The 17,044-nt window shown below is 39.9% G+C and overlaps 1 protein-coding gene across 7 annotated transcripts in view; it reads right to left on the reverse strand.

Moving 5' to 3' along the window:
* Positions 1 to 14,637, reverse strand: part of cfap74 (cilia and flagella associated protein 74) — a 52,599-nt gene extending 37,962 nt beyond the window's left edge. For 4 of the 7 annotated variants that reach the window (XM_026154617.2, XM_026154616.2, XM_026154614.2 and 1 more), the window contains exons 1-14: positions 14,510 to 14,637; positions 13,989 to 14,076; positions 13,749 to 13,827; positions 13,301 to 13,459; positions 12,373 to 12,471; positions 12,188 to 12,292; positions 11,030 to 11,203; positions 10,630 to 10,740; positions 9,724 to 9,826; positions 9,159 to 9,316; positions 8,777 to 8,993; positions 8,504 to 8,668; positions 6,356 to 6,514; positions 6,064 to 6,182 (exon numbers count right to left, since the gene is read on the reverse strand). In XM_026154617.2, coding sequence (XP_026010402.2) covers positions 6,064 to 6,182; positions 6,356 to 6,514; positions 8,504 to 8,668; positions 8,777 to 8,993; positions 9,159 to 9,316; positions 9,724 to 9,826; positions 10,630 to 10,740; positions 11,030 to 11,203; positions 12,188 to 12,292; positions 12,373 to 12,471; positions 13,301 to 13,459; positions 13,749 to 13,827; positions 13,989 to 14,067 — 1,727 coding nt within the window. In that variant the 5' untranslated portion in view covers positions 14,068 to 14,076; positions 14,510 to 14,637. Of the gene's footprint in view, positions 1 to 6,063; positions 6,183 to 6,355; positions 6,515 to 8,503; positions 8,669 to 8,776; positions 8,994 to 9,158; positions 9,317 to 9,723; positions 9,827 to 10,629; positions 10,741 to 11,029; positions 11,204 to 12,187; positions 12,293 to 12,372; positions 12,472 to 13,300; positions 13,460 to 13,748; positions 13,828 to 13,972; positions 14,113 to 14,509 lie in introns of all 7 variants that reach the window. The other 3 variants (XM_026154618.2, XM_026154615.2, XM_080294368.1) reach the window with 3 other exon arrangements.
* Positions 14,638 to 17,044: the final 2,407 nt, after the last annotated feature.

A 17,044-nucleotide genomic window follows, 5' to 3' on the forward strand; every position in this document is an offset into this window, starting at 1 on the left:
TAGCCTGCGTTGACAGCAGGACTGATTAATTACTTGTTAACAGGATTCTATGTTAGTCTTGCTGTGTTGTGTCTCAGGCTGCAGCCTGTTAGCGAGTGTTACCCATATGGAAAAGATATATATAAATCTTATAAAGTTTGCATCTGTCTTGTGTGAAACTTGTATGAAAAGCATACAAGAGTGAAAACAGATATAAGATCCCTTGAAAAATTATATAAATGAAATTCTTATGTTTTGGATACTTACTAAAACAATATATGAAAGTAATGAGAAAGTGGCCACTTTCATGAGAAAATCATATAAGCCTTACATGATTCACTATATGAAGTAGGCCACATCTTATGCAAGTCTTTTATAAGTTTCTTTTCCATATGGGTAATGTCAGTCATATGCGTTATGTTGAGAGCTACTGTTAAATGCAAATATAGTAACAAAAAACAAATGAAATCAAACCGAAGCCACAAAGGACCATATTTTATAGAAACAAAATGCAAGAGAATAACACTGAATACACCAAAGAGAACATATCACATCTATTAAGTAAAGTTCATTTATTAAGGTCTTTTCTCAGACAGCCAGGATTTTTTTTTCTTGGATCATCTTTTTTTTGTTTCTTAGAAAATGTGAATAAAATTTAAGCCTGGATGGACCAGGACTGCGCTGAATTTGATCTTACTGCGGTAGGATCCTATTTTTCCTGTGTAATAACTTTCCCTCTCACTCTGAATGATAGCTCTGATTGTATGCTGCTGTATGATAATAGGCACAAGAGAAAAATTAAGGCTAATGTTTCAATGCATGGGAAAGCCCAATTTGGCTCATCTGGACTTTCTCATATTTTGGGGGGTTTTTTTTGGTTTTTCCACAGAAGATAGAAGACAAAGATGCACATGTGCCTCCTAAACAGCATGAAAGCAAACTTTGCTTCAGAAAAAAGGAGAGAACAAGACAACAAGCAAACAAGACAAAAGCATAATATACAGTTAAACAATAGTACAGTTAAATCCATTACAATGCAGTGTAAATGAGACTTCAGGTTTTTAAAAACAGTTTGAGTCTAAATTGGGAAAAAAAAAAAGGTCAAATGACATATAAAGCAGTACTTTTTGATCTGGTTATTAATTAGCAGTGCAAGTGATAATGTTGTCTCTGTATTTATGGCAGTTCTTGATTTAAATAGACCAAATTTCAGTTTAGGTTTGATATGGTTTTCAGTGTTTTCATCAGATTGGGTTTATCAGGATTGAGGAAATCTCGACATTAAATGTAATTGCAGTTGGGCTTAAAGGGTCCTCTTTTACTTTGTCACCACTGTGAATAGTTTTGTCAGTAACAAACTTCCAAACGACTGAACCAAATGAAACAAACCGTACGTGTGATCACACCCTCAGTATCTGCCGAGTACCACCATTTCTACGACAGTCCACGGCTTTCTCTCACAACTGATCTCAGGAACATACACGCCACAGAGGGGTGTCTTCCTCTAAGCCAGTCATTTGCAGTAACATGCTAGGATGTGGCACTAACTGCAAAAACACAACTTCTATGCACTGGCTTTTCACCAAATGTGGCAAGCCCAGGCTGTTGTGGTTTTTGCACCAGTAGTGAAAAGATACAGCAGAGCCCATTGTGGCACAAATGCACCTACGCTGGGCAGGGGGTGTCGGGGGAAACGAAGCCAATTTTAGAAATTCAGGGGGCGTACAGGGAACCATGGGCTGGTGTGAAAAAGTCTAGTGTGTTCCTGGTTCCTGGTTCTCTCTCTAGCTGTGCTAATGTTTTTAGCTGGGTGAGCCATGATGATTTTTCAGTTGTCACGACTGATCTCAATACTGTGTGGTTTCATGTGTGAATAATTACACACAACAGGCACTGAAAAATACAGGGAAGGTGTATAACAGGTGCATTCATTCGTCAGGATGTATGAGCGTGACTCAGTTTGTAAAACCGAGGATTTCTGACACCACTTAGCATTTTTTTTCTAGGCTGTTTTGCTTATGATCCTGGTGCAGTTTGTGATTCTGATAAATACAGTGACAGGGTGCTTACAATTTACAGTAGTACCATGTAAACTTGATATTAAATTTAACGATCATTCCAACCATTTGATATCACTTCTGGGACTGCAGTATGATGTAACCAACAGTGCTGTAGTAAAATTTTTATTATAATGTCATAAAAACTAAGACAAGAACATTTTTTTGTTGGTGGCGCTTTAAGCAGTAGACGGGGGTCAGCACGGACACCTTGACTGCTCCGTAGCTATACAGCCCATAGACAACAAATTGTGATGCACTGTCTATTCTGACACTTCTCTATCAGAACCACCGTGAACTTCAGTAGCTTGTCTGTTAGATCGGACCACACGAGCCCACTCCCCTCTCATGACCCTGTCACTGACTCACCACTGTTTCTTCCTTGGACCACTTTTGTTAGATACTGAGCACTGCAGTGCAGAAACACCCCACAAGAGTAGTTTTAGAGATGCTCTGACCCAGTCATTTATCCAGTACAATTCCTGCTTCTAACACATCAACTTTGAGGACAAAGTGTTCATTTGCTGGACAAAATATATTTCACCAAATAATAGGTGCCATGATGAAGAGATGATCAGTGTTACTTACGTTACCTGTCAGTGGTGATAATGTTACGGATGATCAGTGTATGATAACATTTATGTCTTCACAGGTAAGGTACCTTTTGAGCATGTATCATTAAATTGCCAGAGAGAAAGTAATCTAATAATAATAATAATGCATTTTATTCCTGAATTGTAGGTTTAGGGTTAACATTTGAATGAATGAATTCGTACAGAGCCTCACTCCAAGTATTTTTATTGTTTTGCTGAAACTCTGGCCATGATATACTTTTACTCACTTTCTACCCCGTTGCCTACAAATCCCAAATATAATGTAAACTTATTTTATTTAGTTGAATTTTTTAAATATACACTCAACAAAAATATAAACGCAACACCTTTGTTACTGCTCCCATTCCCCATGGGATGGACGTAGAGACCTAAAATTCATTCCAGATACACAATATAACCATCCCTCCCAAACAGTGGTCACAAATCAGTCCAAATGTGTGGTAGTGGGCACATCTGCTATATTGAGATAATCCATCCCACCTCACAGGTGTGCCACATCAGGATGCTGATCTGACATCATGAGTAGTGCACAGGTGTACCTCAGACTGCCCACAACAAAAGGCCACCCTGGAATGTGCAGTTTTGTCTCACAGCAAAATGCCACAGATGCCACAAGCAATGAGGGAGCGTGCAATTGGCATGCTGACAGCAGGAATGTCAACCAGATCTGTCGCCCGTGCATTGAATGTTCATTTCTCAACCATAAGCTGTCTCCACAGGCGTTTCAGAGAATATGGCAGCACATCCAACCGGCCTCACAACCGCAGACCTCGTGTAACCACACCAGCCCAGGACCTCCACATCCAGCAGGTTCACCTCCAAGATCGTCTGAGACCAGCCACCCAGACAGCTGCTGGAACAATTGGTTTGCACAACCAAACAATTTCTGCACAAACTGTCAGAAACCGTCTCAGGGACGCTCAACTGCATGCCCGTCGTCCTCATCGGGGTCTTGACCTGACTCCAGCTCGTCGCCGTAACAGACTTGTGTGGGCAAATGCTCACATTCGATGGCGTCTGGCACGTTGGAGAGGTGTGCGCTTCACGGATGAATCATGGTTCACATTGTTCAGGGCAGATGGCAGCTGAGAATGTCCCAGTTCTTGCATGGCCAGCATACTCACCGGACATGTCACCCATTGAGCATGTTCGGGATGTGCTTGACCGGCGTATACGACAGCGTGTACCAGTTCCCACGAATATCCAACAACCTTGCACAGCCATTGAAGTGGAGTGGACCAACATTCCACAGGCCACAATTGACAATCTGATAGACTCCATGCAACGATGTGTTGCACTGCATGAGGCAAATGGTGGTCACACCAGATACTGACCGGTTCTGGGTCCCCAGACCCCCAATAGTGCAAAAAACTGCACATTCCAGGGTGGCCTTTTGTTGTGGGCAGTCTGAGGTACACCTGTGCACTACTCATGATGTCAGATCAGCATCCTGATGTGGCACACCTGTGAGGTGGGATGGATTATCTCAATATAGCAGATGTGCCCACTACCACACATTTGGACTGATTTGTGACCACTGTTTGGGAGGGATGGTTATATTGTGTATCTGGAATGAATTTTAGGTCTCTACGTCCATCCCATGGGGAATGGGAGCAGTAACAAAGGTGTTGCGTTTATATTTTTGTTGAGTGTAGTTTTGTAAAGAGCATTTACATTTTTCTAATTCAAAGATTCAAAGATTATTTTGCAAACACCAACCAGCAACTCCTGATCCAGGGCTTTCCGAGTATGTAACACAGGTTTGGACCTTATAACCACATAGCATTCTTCTATTTGTAAAACCACAAAAACAACACCAAACAGCTGTGAAGTAACTGCTATTTTTTAAACCTTGAGAGCTCATATTATTATTGCTCTGCATATGCCTGAATACATTTTCCTCACTTTATACAATAGGTTGCTATGCGGATTGCCTACCATCTGGTTATTTCAGATTTTCAGCTGTCTTCCTGTAACAAATTTAATGAGGCATCAAGTGATTAAAATGTCCAGGATTTGGGGGATGGTCATCCAACAGCATGACATGTAGTATCATGATGGTTAATGGGAGGTTAGCCACAATGAGTAATAGAGCATATCAGACCTTGTAAGGCTGTATTAACAGAAAGCCTGAATGTACTGAATTGACTAGAGCTTTGTGTTACAATTTATGAATTCAAAATTTTCACACATTCTTATTTTTATTTTGTTGTGATTAAAATGAACGAAAAGCAGGCGCAGCATTTATTATTTTAGTGCTGTAGAACTAATCTGATGTCTGCAAATGTGAAGCTAATGTGAAACTATAATATGTGCACCTACAAGTAAAATCAATAAAATCAAAGAGACGACCAACTTTACTTCTCTCAAATAAAAGGAAGATACTAGAAAAACAGTGAGTGTTATGCTTTGTATACAGTATGCGTGCATTTACCCATTTGGTATTTAAGTGCATTTTGTACATGTGAGTTTGCAATTGAGAACTCGCATGTAGAAGGTGATACGTTCAGACAAGTGGTCCTGCACTAAAGCTCAAGAACGGCATCAGTAGTGTTCAAGCTGACCCTGCTGTAGCCTGCGAGATTCTTCAACTCAGTCAGGCAGAAAGAAAAGAGATGAAGAAACCACATCAAGCCATGGGAGAGCTGATGGGAAAGTGATACACAGTGAGTGACCTGGAGAACAATGCATCTCTGCTCGGCCTGTGAGCTGCTGGCATGCTGATAGAGAGGAGATAGAAGAGACATGGACTGACTCATGTAGCTGAGCCTCGTAAGAGGAGCTGTGAGCGTGGTGATCCAAGCTGGCATCCATATGTGGGAGGATAGGCTTTTCTTTCACGACCACTCCACATCATATTTTAAAAAATGACAAGAAGTGGTTGCTAAATGGTGATGCACGACCAGATGTTTCAATGTGACAACTGAAGCGGTTTAATACATATGGGAGTTTATCACAACAGACCTTTAATGCTTGATTTCTGGAATTTTATCCGTTTCTGGTGCCACACTATCAGATGTCTGAAACCAGATTTCCCGACCACTTCAATACTTTAACCCGCAAACGAGCACAACCATGAAGCAACACCGCTGCGTTAATGCAGTCCCCCCCCCCGGTGTCTCTCTCATCTCTATGAGATAAATATATCTATTTTGTCCTCAGCTGGGATTCAGTAGGGGTTCTAGTGGGCTGCGTGATGCTATGCTATGTTGGTTTTCCCTTCAGAGATATTTACTTTGTCTGTCATGATTCGTAGAACTGGAGTAATTGGCTCTTCCTGAATCAACTTCAATATGGTAATATTGCCTATTGAGAATTTTAGAAAGATTTTCCTAAAATTGTTGCCTAAAACAAATACTTTAGGTCTTTGTTTACTGTTATAGCTGTTATAATTAATAAAACACAAAACTTACTTGATGGTGAAAAAGTTCTTCAAGTGAGGGGAGACCCCGAGAAACTTGCAGTTAATAACTGCGTAGCTGATATTAGTCAGGACAATTTTCTTCTTGTACATTTTTCCCACATCAAAGTCCTAAAATAGACCAAAACATTTAATATAATAATTCAGTTCAGTTCAGTTTTACTTATATAGTGCCAAATCACAACAGCAGTTACCTTATAGCACTTTATATTTTAAGGTAAAGATTCTACAATAAAATAAAGACATACATTTTTGTGTTTTGGGACTGAAAAAAACCCTCATACCTTGAAGAGGATGACCTCTGGTTTACTAATGAATGGAGGCCCTTTTAACTCTTTTCCACGATTTCTTTTAGCAGTCATATTGAGCTTTCCACTCGCTATTGGAGGTTTTTCTTGCCTCAGTTGTGTTTGCACCAGTGTAGTATTCTCATTGGGCATTTTCTGTAACCACACAAGCAAAGCAACAACTGCTAATTAGTAATAATCTACTATAAGATACTCAAAGATTGCAGCCAAATGGATCCACAGTACAAAAAAAAAAGAAAAAAAAAGAAAAGGGAGATCATTTTTCTGGATCATAATTTCTTATAATTTAAACCCAGAGTCGTCCTTCATTTCTCTGCCATGTAGAAAAACTGGGAAACTACTGTTGAAATTGCTCTTCTTTTTCTTATTTTAAATTATCTGAAGGATTAAATGTGGAGTTAAACTCATTTACACCAACAGATAGAGGAGTTTCATGGTCCCGTCCACTTGTAATATGTAAAATGAGTTTGACATTCCTGGAATAGAACATGTAGGAGTTTGTATGGTGATAAAACAACAGGTAACTTCATCATCCAAAAAGTTTTCTTAAGGTGCTTTTGTTATTCAATAGTTGGAAGTTTAAATCATTTTTAGGCTTGGTCTAACACATCCAACATACTGTATAGCGAACAGGTTTTTCTAGTGTCAGAAATTAACTTGGGCACAAGGTTATTTTAAAATACCTTCACCTTAGGGCACAGGCATGTACACAGCACTCTGGCTCCAGTTTCTCTCGCCATCAAAAACATGCTAAGTTAATTCTCCTGTCACTGTGCCCTTGACCATATGCTTACAGCTGGAGCACTGGCTGCAGAGGCACTGCCCACTGCTCCTAGTAAGGATGGATTAAATGGAGGGAATGAGTTGCTCTGTCAGGATTAATAAAGGATATCTAACCAAAACTTGATTTTCAAGAGTCATACTTACTACATGTTATCACAGTTGTCTAAAAATAGTGTGTGAGCTTTATGTCATAAATAATACCCTTCTCCCCCAACCCCCTGACACTGAATTAGATAATTGGTAGAAAACGGATAGATACTGTATCATTATGGATCAAGATAGTGGATTTGATACTAGTGGTATTGGTGTGGTTTACAAGGCTGCCTTATTCAGCGTTTTGTATTTTTATTCCGTCCATGCTTTATTCTGCACTGTAGAGCGCTTTTATAACTTTGTTACAAAGTGACGTGTTGACATTTAATCACTGTTCTCCCCCTCATGAATCATCTCATTAGCTTTATTGTATCGCTCTGCTCTGCTGTTGTGCTGGCTGTGTTGAAAAGTACCCTTTGATGAGGGCGTCAGTCTGATCTGTATTTTAGGAGGAGAGATCACTTCCACTTGGCTTGTCACTCGCTCAGACCTCTGAGCTGCAACGCTACGCTCGCTCTGGGCTCACAGGCACCGGCACAATGAGAAGTGATGTCCGTCGCCCCACATTTCAAGAGCGCTGGGGCTCCAGATTAGACACAGAGGCTTCTCATCTTCATGTCAGTGAGCTAGTGTAGAAACTTTCACCTTTAACGTCAACTCCCATGGAACGATCTCAAAATTGTCACTGTAGGCCAATGCTGATATGATCAACACAACTCAATTTGACTTATTTTATATATATATTGAAATAAATGATCTCTATATTAAAATATTAGCTAAGCTGTAGTTGTTGTCTAGAGTATGATGGATGGAAAGTCTTGCAATTGCTTATGTACAAATGGGAAAAAATTGGCTAGCTGTCGATTTCTAAAATGTAAACAGTGCTCTCTTTAATGTGACTAATCACATTAATGCTTTCAGAATCATTATTAATGCCAAATAAATAACACAAGTTTTCAAAAACAGAGCTCTACCTTGTTCCCTCAGCACTGAGGCCTGACTGCTGACTCTTTGTACAGAGTTTATGTGTATGTGTATGGCGTCTCTTTTCACCTGCCTGAAACAAGCTTCACTGTGACCATGCTGAGTTATTCCCATTCCAGTCTAATGCATATGCTCCAACCAGCAGGAGTCTCGAGTGCAATCTTTAGGATATTAATGTGCCTGCTGAATGGTACGTGATTTATGGCCATTTAAATTTAGCAGGTTGCATAGGTTTGCTTTCGGTCGGCTGTTGTTTTAGTCAACCTTGATGTGTTGGTCCCACAGTCCGGAGAATTCAGGCTCAGCCAGGCTGTCAGTAGGGATCTGGTGATTCACTTTCTCCTCGTTATCCTCAGTCCCCTCCAGGTCCTCAACATCAGAGCAAGCTGACGATGACGAGGAGCTGCTGGTGTCACTGAAATCTCTGAACTGTTGGACAAATACAAACACACACGAACGATTCATTATAAATTGCTCAAAATGCCCTCCAAGCAATCATTTCATAGTAGGCATCTCAGATCTTAGATTCCCCCTCACGATTGTGGCTTTCTCCTCAGCAGCTGATGGGGGAACAGAATCCAGGTAGTACGGGAGCTTCTCACTTGCCCTCCTCAGAGATAGGAACTTCTCAGTGGCTGAGGGTTTGGGCAGTAGCAGTGCCGGCTTCCTCTGCCTCCTATTCGTCAGCTGTTCTTCCTGAAGGATTTTTGAAACAATCTCCACTCTTTTTGACTTCTGGCTCTCCTGAAATTCCCTGAGAAGGGTAAATCGACAACACTGCATTATCCTGAAATGGGGTCATGCATTCCTCAGCACACAGTGAGAGAAAACACCCACACGTTGCTGCATGGAGTGGGAGTGGAGGACATGCGTGTGGGAGAGGAGAGGATAGGAGAGGAGAGTAGAGGAGAGGACATACCCTTCTTTACGTTTTGTTTCCTGCTGTTGTTTCTGCTGGTACATATGTTTCATACTGTTGATTCCTTGGGCCTGCAGGGATTCTCTCAGTTGTCTTTGTAGCTGCTCCTTCTTCTGGGCATTAGCTCTGGCTCTGCTTTGCTGGACCTGTAAATTCTCCTAAGGAAACAACGGCAGATTAATAAAGCTATACTCGACCACATGCAGCTTTAAGACTGAACTGACTGTTTGAAGGCAGAGACATCAGACAAAGAGACATTTTCTCTTTAGACACACAATTTGCCTTGAATCATATGTTTAATCAGAAAATACAGCAATAAACAGAAACAAAGCATTGTCAACAGTACATATCCACACACAACTCAAAGTGAGCCTAGTTGGATCACTATGACTTCATAGCTTCATTGCTAAATAATTCATAATGCAAATGTTAATTTAGGCACTTAAAATGATGTTATAGTAACCAAAAAGCACAGTAGTGATATAAAAAAATAATAACATATAGGCTTTTTTTTAATCTCATCATTAATGAAACAACCACAATGTTATGCTGTTCTTTTGCTTACTTGGGTTGCTTCTATGTTAGTTTTCAATGACTTTACAGCCTGTAACCTCTTTTCCAGTAACTCTTGGTTCTGCCGCTCCCTCTCAGCCTCCTGCTGATTCATCCTGAATGAAATGGGGACACCAACTAAGCACGCAAAATGTCAAATACAGCACAGAGAGAAAACAGCAAATGTGCTATTATTGCCTGGCATTAAAAACCCAAGGTTGAGCCAAATTTACACTGGTGACATCGTAAGTAGTACAAAAGGACAGAATTCAAGTCAACTTATAGGTGGAATAAACTTGGAAGTAACAGCAAATATTTTCAGATTATCTTCAGCCACAGACAAATACATATTTGGTAAGCATACATACAATTGTATGTGTAGTTTTTACAACCTTTAATAAAATTGTGTGTTCATAATGTATAAATGGGATTTCCACAAGGTCAACTATTGGCTTATTGGAGTTTTTATAGTTTTTGGCTTTCTAGGCACCAGCTATTTCTGTGTAGAATTTGTTTCCATTAACAAATAAAAAAATATATACAATAGGACCTATGATGGTCTCACTACATTTCCACAATGGGTTCAATTGAAGTGTAGATTGTGCTAAAATTTACATTTGTGAAATATCATGCAAAATTATTATACACCAGAACAGACTCTAATGGCTTGAGTAATTAGTGATTTTTAGAAAAATCAAGATTTGAATAGATTTTTTGTCTTCTCAGATCACTTTCAGCTAGATCAATGATGTATAAATCTGAGCTCTTTCAAGTGTCATGTCTACTCTGCTTGTAATGCAATTTGCCAGGATGTGCGAATGATCAATAGGACGTGCCAGCTCTCCAATGAGTCCTCTGAGATAATTCACATCTTTGTTTTACCCCTCTGACACTGTTTATTGGTTTGAAAGCTGATTACCTTTTTACAGTCTGTTTCAAGTACTTGGCAGCTATTTTGCGGCTCTCTCGGCCCTCTTCGATTTTCCTCTGACATTCAGTCTTCTCTTTCTTTAGCATGGCTGCCTGTTTACTATCAGAAGAGAATCACAGACACTTACACACAGAGTGTTATCATCACATGGCTATTTTTGGCTTGTGATAGAGGCTTCTCACGAAAATAATCACATGCTTTAAATATAATGGATACACAGGAACAAAATGTGCCTACAAGAGTCATTTCACTCAGGTTATGTGCAACACATCACTCTTAGTTATTCACATAATGACAAATCGCTTTGAATTGTCTATGCATAATAAGGACAACAAATCAGGGGAAAAAGCAAAGCTTTTAGGAGGGTAAATATGGCTGTTTTCCATACTCCCTCAGATTCTTCATCTTGAGTTGCAGGTTTTGGCTGGCTTCCCTCTCCTGCTGCAGCCTCGTTGCTGCCTTCTGGGCTTTAAGAACCTGGAAGAGCTGCTCCTCTTCCTGCACCTCCTGCCGGAGCAAGGAGCATCTGCCAAGCTCAACTTCCACCTCACTCAGCTCCAGTCTGAGGAGCAAGGACAAATGCATGCAGATGGAATAAAATGAATGGGAGAACTCTAAAAACACTAAGTATCTGTAGAGTCAATACGATGAATATTACCACCTCAATATCAGCCAGCTGTCAGCCCTGAAAACACATGCAATTAAAAATCCCCGATCCCTCTACTTTAAACTATAAACACGCCCTTTTCTTTCAATGGCAGTTTCACCAAGAGGTGACACTTTTCATACAAAGTTTTGACTTTAACAGTTTCACACTGTTCTGAGACATTTCATACTGACATTTTTTAACTGACTGAAATACTCTCATTACAAGCTGTAAGCTTATAGTCAGCTTGACCACGCAGAGATTTGCACTGCACTGTGAAACACCCAAAGTATTCCTATTCTATCCTATTTCTAAACTGTTATTTTTTTTTATCTTATAAATGTTGTTCAAATAAGAGGCCAGCTTAAACCTGGCTGTATGATTGTTTAAAAAGCTTCTAAACCTGCACTGAAACCATTACAGTATTTTATTTCCCTCTAGAAAAACCCACACTTCCTAACAGCAGAATGAGAAAGGATTCCTTACAGATTTTTTACACAGCAAAATTGTTTACAGCCTTTATTACTGTATTGAGTAACCAGGCTTTATGACTAAAAAGTGCACAAAAAAACCCACAAGGGGCTGCAGAGCTGTGGGTGTGTTTTCTAGGATACCACTGAAGTGCTGAAATACAATCCATGAAGACCAGTTAGAAAAATACATTTTTGAGTTTGAAGCTTTATCAGACACCCAAACACAGCAAATCCGTTTGGTTACATGCTGACAACTGCAAAAAAACCAAAACACAAATACACTGTTCTTGCAACAAAATTATCTGCCACCCTCTGTGTTTGCTCTCAGTGTCAAAGCAGTGGTATAATTGCGGCAAATAAGGGTGCTGGCCTTTTCTAGCAGTACTAATGCCTCTTAGATCAAGACCTGTTTTCTTCTTGGACTCACTCTAGTTGCTTCAGCTCAATGTTGATGTGGCCCTCGAGCTCCTCCTCACTCTGCAGCTTTTGACATAGGTGCTTATGCTGGGCTCGCAGTCGAAACAAAGCCACGCTGACAATTTTAAACAGAAAGACAAAAAAAATTAGTCAAAATAAAAGTACCAAAGACCAGTTGGTTTATTTTAAACTCACCTGTTGTCTGTTACCTTCTGTTGTTCTATCTCTCTCTCCAAGTTATCCCTCTGCTCCAACAAACTTTGAATATTCTGTTGACAGAGTTTTAGCTTTTCTCTGAAGAAAAAAAAAACACAGGATAAAGAAGACAAGCTGCAGTGCTGACAAACACCAAAAACGTGAACATTTTCAAGGCACTTAAAATAGGATGCGTACAGAGCACTGGCTAATGGATTTCCTTGAGGCCACTGCAACAACAGGGAGGTAATTCTGTGTCCTAACAAGGTAATCAAATGAAGATATTAGAAAGCTGAGAGTGGACACACACTGTAACAGCTTTGAATTGCCCAATGTTCCTTTTGCAGTCTAATGGTGTGCAACACAACAATCTGCGGCTGTGGCAAAAGACCGTCATAAAAAGAAAATTGTGGCACGTGGTATGACAAGGCCTGCAGACAGGTTGAAAGATAGGTGCATTTAGGTTCCCATTAAACACACGTTTACTGTGGCTGAAGTATAACTCCACGCTGACCGCTGATGCTCTGTGCTAAAGGAAGATGACAGACATTTTCCATGGAACTGCATCACAGTTCATCAGGTGCTCAATGGCTCATGGTCCAGACAAATAAAAAGACGGAAGGAAAGTGGGGAGAAAGGACATTATAAGAAATGTTCTGTCCTCGGCTGAAATCATTTTCTACAAATTGCCGAATCAGTTGGAACAGATATGATTGGCCTTGTGTGAAAAGGGCAGGAGCAGAAAAAAATGGAATAAAACAGGGGAACATTTTTGAAAAGACTGGGCAAAAGCCTGTGTATTTTTAAAAAAAATTCTCATAAAAAAGCTTTTCTACTGGTACTGGTTTGTGTGGAGTCTAGAAAGGTTCACAAAATGTAGGTAAGGAGCTTCTGTAGCTCTAGAGGTCTGTCAGTGCCAGGTTCAGACCTGGCTTTCAACACGTCATGCTCCTTCTGTCCGTGAAAGCAGTCCAGCTGGTCGAGGTTTCGTCTCAGCTTGAACATCCGTGCTGTCTCGGCATAACTCCTCTTCTTACAACCGTCAGCCATAGCCGCAAGGTCACCATCGTCAACACCATCATCCTCTCTTGGGGCAGATGCAGAATTACATTTAGAAAAGGCTCCTTATGTGATGCAAACTCTTAGATACACACACTATTATTCACAGACTGTCTTTCATGTATGGAAGTATATGATGTAACAGACTTTCAACAGATGCTGAAATAAAAAACAGAAATTGAACTTTATTGCTTTGTATAACAATATCTGACCGAAACAAGCACCGTGGTTTTGAATACAAGACACACTGCCATTTGGATTTAACTGCCCAATAGTTCTCAAAAAAAAAAAAAAAAAAAAAAATAGCAAACACCCACTCAGACAATTCTTCTAACCAGTCCAAATCAGCAGGCACATCTGACTCTTCAGCTTTAAAGGTTTCATCACTTGGATCATCTGAAATAAATCAGCATATCTCAGTCTCAAGCTAAAAAAGGGCTGTTTTATATAGGTGTAGTTATGGATAAAGTAATGTATATCTGTGAGACTTAAAGGCTTTTTTTTCTGAAAGCTACATGAAGCAGCAGGATCTGGTATTTACCATTTACTCTCCTCACCTGGACTGAGGTGGACATCCAGCTGTCCACACCTGTCAGGCTCCACCTCTGCGGGGCTTCTCCTGTCTTCTACCTCCATGTCACCTTACTTATGAAGGGCACAGGACTACATTACCGAGCAAGCCTTAATGATAACGGCATACAGAAATAGACATAGCAAATCTGTTAAATCCAGGTGAAGTCATTCAATGACGGAGAGCCAGTTCTTTCACGCAACAGGAAAATAAATTAATATTAAAAACTGGCCACTATTGCTGAAATTTAAATGTAGTTTTAAGCGGCTCTTTTTGGCGGTTTAGTAGGGTTAGGTTATATTTCCGTAGTGCCAGTGTAACATTTGTCCCAACCACCATAACATTCAATCAGAATAATCCTAAAAGAAAACTGATCTGTCTTTTATTCGAGCTGAGCTAGCTTGAAGAGCAAGAAAGTGGGGCCAGCTAAAGCAAATAATAATAATAATACAGTGTTTGCTCTGTGTCACTCTTACGATAAAAACAAAACATTAAAAAAACGGTTACCGTTTGTAGCTCGTCTTTCCTCTTATAAAAACGGCTTCTCAACATCACCTTTTCTCAAAGCAGCCATGTTTGCTGGTGTTTCCAAGGAAACGTGACGCGAGGGGCGGAGTCGTACTGCCCGCTGAAACCTTGCAGGTGCGACAGAAATTAACCGTTGGTGGCAAAATAGTACCGACAGCATCAAAAATCGATTTACCTGTCGAAATGATCCAAAAGAAAAGTCTGTCGTTGTACGGTAATGACATGGCAAACTGTGACAGACATTATAAGACTTTAATTCAACACGAAATATAAAAATGTAAAGGTTTTAATATCTAAAATGACTTTCTTTCGTTCTTACAACATTGCACATTGCCATTCACCGTCTTTTTTTCTCTGGCCTGACAACAGTCAAGAAGCCAGAGAGCACAAAACATCTCAGCTGATTTAGAGAGAATGATATGTCTGTGTTATGCAAAGTCTTTTGTCAAGCATGCACAACCCCACGGGAAACAGGCGCGCATTTTCTAGTAGATTGGTGGGTTATTGCACCATCACAAGGCTTCTTTTTCTTTTTGCCATTATTAAGCTTTCATCGAGCTCATCATAATTTTGAAGTGGAATTCACAAGAGGAAGGAGAAATGTGTGTTCTTACTGTATATCACACTGAAGTCATGTGACAGGCCTAGAGGAATAAGTTGTATTACCATAGGAGGCCTGGTAAATAAATAGTGTGAGGATGCGTGACTGTGATGAATGGGAGGGAGACTTTTTTTGTTTTGTTTTTTGAGATAAAGGGAAGAAAAGTGACTTGAGTAGAAAAAGGAGCTCGGCCGATATTAAGGAGGGATCAGCTGGAGAAAAACAGAAAGATAAGAGAGAGAATACATGATGGTGAAAAAAGGAGCCTAACAGGAAAAAGGAGGAGTTTATGGATGAGGAATCCAACAAATGCAGTCCTGTTAAATGCACTGTAGTGTGTACGACAACCTAACATTTTCCACATCAAAAGCCCTTACAGTCCAACTCCAAGAGAAGGGGTGGCCAGGAGGGTGGAGTGGATCTACAGCCCCTGGCCATGCTGACCTTTATGGTGCGGTTGACAATAAATATAAGCACCCACCTAATGGAGAGAGCTTGAAAAATAATTGAGTTACAAAACTTTGGAAAAGTGGACTCACAGAACAAAAACAACCACACTTCAGGAAAAATGTATCAACCAGATTCAGAAAGAGACTAATGACTAGTTCAACTTCATTAACTTGTATTTGATGTATATATTATCCTCTTAAACAGCATTGTTTCTGTTTTGTCTGCATGGCAAGGATTACTGCATCACATTCGAATCTGCTTTGCCTGACCATATTCGCAGTTGCTGCTTTGCTTAATGAGACATAATGAGTGTTTTTCCAGGAATTTTTAGAAATCCGTTACTCGAAAGTAGGTATGACAGGAAAGTAGAGGAGGAGCAAGACATGAGGAGTGCCAGTGTAGGAATCAACAACCTTTATTTATAGAGCACATTAAAAGCCTAGGCATACCAAAGTGCTAGGCTTTTAATGTGCTCTATAAATAAAGGTTCCTCATCCCTCCCATCCCTGTATTCTCTAATATGACTTTTCTGTCAACTTACTGTACTGATGTCTTATCTAATCTCTATTCAGTTCCTTTAGAGGCTAAATCTCGTGAAACTGTGGCCTTTGATCTCATACACCAGAAAATGTTTGATCCCTGAGAAACAGTCTGATCTGCATGTGCTTTAGAAAAGAATTATATAACAGTCTGGGGTGGAGGCGTGGATGTAAAAGTGTACATACTGTAGGCTTATTTCACAAAAACCTAGCAACACATGCAACCAGGTTTTGGAGGGCATATTCCAGATCCACTCTATAAGGCTTTTAACAGCTGGGTTTGCAACACAACAAACACAGTCTGTGATTACGTTTACACTGCGAGGGAGGACATTACAAGATTAAACTAAACAGTTGTTCTTTTATGCATTAGTACATGCATTTTGTTTTTGTCACTCCTATACATACAATATGTCTTTTATTTTTAAATTTCACAGTTAGAGAGGCAATACTCACCATAAATTCAATATGCTGAGCGAATTGATGGAAGGCCCCAAATTTTGGTGTTGGTCCGATACCAAGTAAGTACAGAGTCTATTGCATATACCAATATATTTAAGCTATAAAGGCAGCTTGTGTAGAGGAGAGCATGGGTCATGATTTGTGAGCTCATTTTTTAAAACTGTTTTTGTTTTTGGAGACCTGGAATGTTAAAGTTTCTGTCTCTAAAGCATGTTAGTTCAGCTTATGTGCTACAGGCTAAAATAGACATGACAGTCAACACAAAAAGTTTCAGACATTTTTCATAGTGCATGTTTGAGGTTCATTTCCAAGAAAAAACATTAATTACATTTAAAAAAAGAATAAATAATTTATTTAAGACAGTTGAGTGGGCTTCATGCTGAATTTAGAAAAGAAAAAGCAAAAACAAAGTATCGGTCCTATCGCGCTAGTATCGACTCGGTAACAATACTAGCGACACTA

This window comes from Astatotilapia calliptera, chromosome 20 (assembly GCF_964374335.1).
Source record: "Astatotilapia calliptera chromosome 20, fAstCal68.1, whole genome shotgun sequence".
Lineage (NCBI taxonomy): Eukaryota > Metazoa > Chordata > Actinopteri > Cichliformes > Cichlidae > Astatotilapia > Astatotilapia calliptera.